At 43.8% G+C, this 3326-nt stretch overlaps 1 protein-coding gene across 4 annotated transcripts in view; it reads left to right on the top strand.

Moving 5' to 3' along the window:
* Positions 1–3326, top strand: part of KATNAL1 (katanin p60 subunit A-like 1) — a 99081-nt gene that overhangs the window by 71190 nt on the left and 24565 nt on the right. For all 4 annotated transcript variants that reach the window (XM_014548571.1, XM_014548573.1, XM_005877256.2 and 1 more), the window contains exon 6: positions 739–844. In XM_014548571.1, the coding sequence (XP_014404057.1) occupies positions 739–844 (106 nt within the window). The remainder of the gene's footprint in view (positions 1–738; positions 845–3326) is intronic.

The following is a 3326-nucleotide window of genomic DNA, read 5'->3' as shown; positions in this document are numbered from 1 at the left end:
TCGTGGTAAACAACCTGCTTCCCTATTTATAATGGTATGGCCCTCTAGCAACTTCAGCGCAAAATTATAGCTAATTTGCCTACAAATGTCAGGTGGTCATAATAATCTGGCCACTCACGTTCAAATATATCCCACGTTCAAAGGCTGTTAAATCGCGTTGTTTACCCATATCTTCAGAAAAAAAATCACTTCTTTCGTGGCAGGTAAACTGCTTCCCTATTTATAATGGTATGGCTCTCTAGCAACTTCAGCGCAAAATTATAGCTAATTTGCCTACAAATGTCAGGTGGTCATAATAATCTGGCCACTCAGTGTATATAAAAGACTAAGCGACCAAACAACTGTACAACCGGTCGACCGACCACTAGGGGACAGACACTCAATGCAGGAGCTGCCTCCTGGTGGTCAGTGCGCTCCCACAGCCAACCTTCCATGGCCAGCCGGCCAACCTCCCGTGGCCCCTCCCCCTGGCTGGCCCGCCCCGATGGCCCCCATTGAGCCTGCCAGCCAATTTCCCGAAGCTCCTCCCGGCTGCCCAACCTCCCACAGCCCCTCCCCCCAGCCAACCTCCTGCGGCCCCTATCGGCCCCGATCACCAGCCAGGCTGAGGAACCCCACCCGTGCACAAATTCATGCACTGGGCCTCTAGTAATTTCATAAGTAAAAAAAAAGAATTAGTATTGATCATCAATCAAAGCCATCTTTGAATAAACATGAAACTTTGATGTTCTTACAAAGGGATGACATAGCAGATCTGGAAGAAGCTAAGAAGTTGCTAAGGGAAGCTGTTGTTCTTCCCATGTGGATGCCTGACTTCTTCAAAGGGATTAGAAGGCCCTGGAAGGTGAGAATTTATTAAAATAACAGGTATGAAAATGCTGCTTGCATGATAATGAAAGACAGCATTGTAGTTTCTATATGTGTTTATTAACTCAGTTTGTAAAGGTTGGGGGAAGTTTGTATTTTTCCCAAATTCCTGGATTTGAATTTGTAGTTGAGTTCTGCAATCTCTGCATGACAGGAGAAGGGCTTGGAGTATGGAAACTATAGTCTTTAATTATGTCACTTTACTCAGGGTTGCTCAGCTAGAGATTAGTTTTAAGAATTTTCTAGATGTCTATTTCTGTAAATAAGTTAACAAAGTAAACAGTAATCATAATAGTCTTTTATAATAAAAGTTTGATTGTATAAATACCTTTCTAAAAGTTGACATATTTCTCACTAATTATTTTGATCACTTCATCTCAGACATAATCAGAATGTGTGTTTCTTTTATTATTATTATTATTTTTAATCCTCACCCAGGGATTTTTTTCCACTGACTTTTTAGAGAGAGGGGAGGGGAGAAAGGAAGGGGGAGAGAGAGAGAGAGAGAGAGAGAGAGAGAGAGAGAGAGAGAGAGAAGCATCGATATGAGAGAGATACATTGATTGGTTGCCTCCCGGATGTGCCCCAACCAGGGCCAGGGATTGATCCTGCAACCAATGTATGTGCTCTTGACCCAGAATCAAACCCATGACCCTTTGGTCCACAGGCCATCCCTCTAACCACTGAGTCAAACCAGCCAGGGTTGTGTGTTTCCTTTCAGCTTGCCCTCTGCTTTAGAATGTACAGCCTGCCTAGAACTAGTTCCTCCTAAGTCTAGTGTTTTCCTGTTAACATATTGAAAAACCCTTCCAACAGCTGCTGTCTGAAACGTAGGTCTTAACATAGGCAGAGCCTTTCTTTATTCTTACAGGTAGAGTGCAGTAAAAGAGTAGTCTTTCTTTTCCCTCCTGAATTAGCTGAGAAGGTCTGTTTCTTTTCTCAATCCTTGCTCCTGTTTGTTTACACAAGTAGCTGGAGCACCATGGCATTTCCATTGCTTCTCACAACTTAAAGACTTCAATAGACTGTTACAGATTTACCTAATTTGGGGAACATATTACCACACATTTTCCCTTTATTATAACTTCTAAAACAATATTTAAAAGAGAGAATAAGGTTTAAAAATAGATATTTAAAGGAGTTTTAAAGTAGCTGTAACCTACCTTCACGAGGAGACCTGTAAGTTTTCAGCAGGAGGGCGATTTGCAAATGTGAAAGATCACCGTGGCAGCAGTATGGAAGATAGATTGGAGGTGGCATAGATTGCACACAGATGAGGAGTCTGGTCAGGAGGCTATTGCAGTAGTCTAGCCAAATGATGAGGACCTGCATTAAGGCATCTATTATTTGGCTAAATGAACAAATGGGTGGGTTTATGAGAGATGTTTAAGAGGTATGTGATAACATTATGGCTGATAGTTTATAGGAACAAGAGAGAGGGACAAGTTTTATGACGTGCCAATTTCAGGCTTGACTTGAAGGAGTATGCAGTTACTTCTGACACCCACTACCCAAATTGGTCCAAACTTTACAAGTTAAGGGCAGTTTTCCATAAGACTGCCCTACTTATGATGCTGCTGCAAACTTGGGGGTCCTCAGGTCACCCTCACTTCTGACCAGCTGGCTATAAATTTGGGGCTTCTCACTACCCCTTCAGGTTCAGTAATTCTCTAGAAAGACTCACAGAACTTAGGAAAGCATTTTACTTAAGATTACAGTTTTATTATAGCAAAAGGAAGTAATTCAGAGTTAGCCAAGGGAAGAAATACAGAGGGTGAGATCTGGGATTCTGCTGAAAGTAAAGCTTCTGTGTTCTCTCCCTGTGGAATTAGGATGCTTTACCCTCGCAGCATGTTGATGTGTGACAATGCATAGAGTGTTTCCAATAGGGAAGCTCACCCAGATTCAGCGTCCAGTTTTTATTGGGGTTTCATTACATAGTCATGATTGATTGAATCATTGTCCATATGTCTCAATCTCCAGTCCCACCTTCCTCTCTCCAGTGTCCCAACCCTCTAAACCCTCTAATCACATGGTTGGTTTTTATAGCAAGCCCAGCCCCCATCCTGAGTCATCTCATTAGCATAAACAATATAGGGGCCCTCCATGAGCCACCTCATTAGCATAAAATTTCAGGGTTCAACATGAACAAAGACACTCCTGTCAGTTGGGAAATTCCAAGGATTTAGAGTCTTCCTCCCAGGAACTGGGGTAAAAGGCCAACTAAATTATTTATTATACTAGAGGCCCGGTGCACAAAAATTTGTGCACTCAGGGGGGTCCCTCAGCTCGGCCTATGCCCTCTCGCAGTCTGGGACCCCTCCGGGGATATCCACCTGCTGGCTTAGGCCCGCTCCCCAGGGGATCAGGCCTAAGCTGGCAGTCAGACATCCCTCTGGCAGCCCAGGAGCCCTCGGGGGATGTCCACTTGCCAGCGGGGAGCAGGCCTAAGCTGCAGT

Source organism: Myotis brandtii, unplaced genomic scaffold, assembly GCF_000412655.1.
Source record: "Myotis brandtii unplaced genomic scaffold, ASM41265v1 scaffold513, whole genome shotgun sequence".
In the NCBI taxonomy this organism is placed as follows: Eukaryota; Metazoa; Chordata; class Mammalia; order Chiroptera; family Vespertilionidae; genus Myotis; species Myotis brandtii.
This window is presented reverse-complemented; position numbering and strand designations above follow the sequence as displayed.